The sequence below is a fragment of the Aplosporella prunicola genome, assembly GCF_010093885.1.
Source record: "Aplosporella prunicola CBS 121167 unplaced genomic scaffold K452scaffold_211, whole genome shotgun sequence".
Classification (NCBI taxonomy): Eukaryota; Fungi; Ascomycota; class Dothideomycetes; order Botryosphaeriales; family Aplosporellaceae; genus Aplosporella; species Aplosporella prunicola.
Genome location: NW_022983739.1, coordinates 1,050 through 3,047, shown reverse-complemented (window position 1 = coordinate 3,047; position 1,998 = coordinate 1,050). Strand labels below are relative to the sequence as shown.

The window sequence follows — 1,998 nt, the reverse complement described above, 5'->3', positions numbered from 1 at the left end:
GCTTATAGAAAGTAGCAGGGGGATAACAGGGTGTTGAAACAACGAAAAAGCAACATAAATATAGAGAGTAATGCATGAAGAAACATGGCCTGATAGTCCACCATTTTCCTACAGAGACCCAGCTTTTCTTAAGCTACTAGTTACTAGCCTAGCAATCTACCTAGCCCTAAACACTTCGTCCCTTAGTCTGACCAAGGATCGTATCCGGGAGGGTAGCCTAAGTCTTCCGCAATATCTGACCAGCATAACATCTCGTCATCGTCTGAGCTAACTATAATGTGCCCAGCTGAACTGCCGGTTTCTCGAGTACCCTTTACTTTCCTCGTTCGCTTAGCTTTCCTACTTGCCTTCCTTTCATTTTGCTCTTTGCGTTTTTCATTTCCCCAATCACGAAGTTTTTGTGCCTCCCTAGTGCACCAAAGTACTACTTCTCTTGCAGCGAGCGTATCCTCCAGGCAATCGTGTACTTCTCCAATATTCTTTCGAATTTCAACTCCGAGTAGCTGTGAGCACAAAGCCGCAAGACCCCATTGACGGCCTTTTCTCCCTACGGCGTTCTTTGATAGTATTGCTGAATCCACAATGCGGTGATGAACCATTCTGAGGGCCTTCAAATCATGCTGCAATGCTTGGCCAATGAGGATTGTGTTCTCGTCAATATGTCTCCATAACTCTTGTCGCGCGCCCTTCCAGCCATGCAGAGCCTCGTTACGTTCCGTAGCGGCGGTCACTTTGTATTCGGTCACCCCGTGGATGCAAGTGCGCCAATCGATCAAATCCTTTGTGGGAGAAACGTATCGGTGGATCAGGCTCTCTCCAGTAAGGTAGTCAACAGCGCAAAGAAGTATCACTTCTGACGTTGCGTCTCTAGCTTCCCCCATCTCGCAATCCAACGCCACAGCCCGACGTTTAGGTGCTCCATAAAGTGAAGGGGTCAGTTCGAAATCGCCACGTCTTGCAAGCAAGCGCTGCGTCGGCTGGCCGTAATCGTGGTTGGGTGATGATTTACAGCCTGCTCCGCTTAGGTCGCAACAGTCGTAGCGCTGTTGTTGGTTTTTCATTTCCTGGAAGTGAAAAAGTCAGTACAGAACTACAATACATACTAATTATTTTACGACTACCTTTTTTCTACCGGGATGGAAGCAGCATCCTGTTATGGTCTGAAGTCGTGTGGCCTGTTCTAGCTCTAGAACTCTTAGGAGGATTCGGCAACGAGTTCAGATGGAGTAAAGCGTACCGTGGCATTTAGTGCACTTACGTGATCCAGAAGTAGATGTGGGGCTATGCGCCTGAACCGTAAAGCCGCTCCTACGTAGATCTTTTAACGAATGGCAATGCTTATGTAACTCTTCGTATCTTGTCTCTTGTTCGGAGATCGGGACTATAGACCAACGATTGTCATGCTGTCCAGGCCAAGTTCCATTCAGAGTACGTTGGTCCAGGGGCCTTGATAGCTCTACTTCTCGCGGCAATGAGGATATAGCTTGAGGTGCATTTGAAGCGCTTTCTGTGGAGTACCCGCTGCCTCCAGCTCGTCGAGTAAGCTTCGATGCCTTTCCATTTTGGTAGGTTTTGTGGGAAGCGGAGTATATCAAATGCTGTTCGAGGGCTTTCTCATGAGGAAATGGTCGAGCGCACATAGTGCAGTAAGCTGCCATCTTGGTTTTGGATTGTGCTTTGGCTAAGTCGATCAGCTGTAGCTGGATATTTATATTGCCTGTATAGAGGTGTTACAATTACGTCCATAATTTTGATGAGCGGAATGCTCTAAGGGATAACAGAAATTATGATTGCTCATTCTTTCGCGAAAGAACGTGGTAGTGGCCGAGTCAACCTAGCTATAGCTAATGGCTTACAACCGAATCAAAATTCAATGCAGACCGCGATAGAGATCTAATACTAGCGGATATACATACTTCTTCAGCGATTGAATTAATTCTCAGTATAGGTAGGCTAACGACTATGACAAAAAAGCTTAGCAGGTATCTACCCACCAAC

The 1,998-nt window shown here is 46.7% G+C and overlaps 1 protein-coding gene across 1 annotated transcript; it reads right to left on the bottom strand.

The window, feature by feature from the left end:
* Nucleotides 1–182: 182 nt before the first annotated feature.
* K452DRAFT_338079 (uncharacterized protein) lies at nt 183–1,658 on the bottom strand (the record flags this gene model as incomplete). Its single annotated transcript, XM_033545276.1, has 3 exons — nt 183–1,064; nt 1,122–1,180; nt 1,238–1,658. The coding sequence occupies 3 exons, from the start codon at nt 1,656–1,658 to the stop codon at nt 183–185; spliced, it is 1,362 nt and encodes a 453-aa protein (XP_033390835.1).
* Nucleotides 1,659–1,998: the final 340 nt, after the last annotated feature.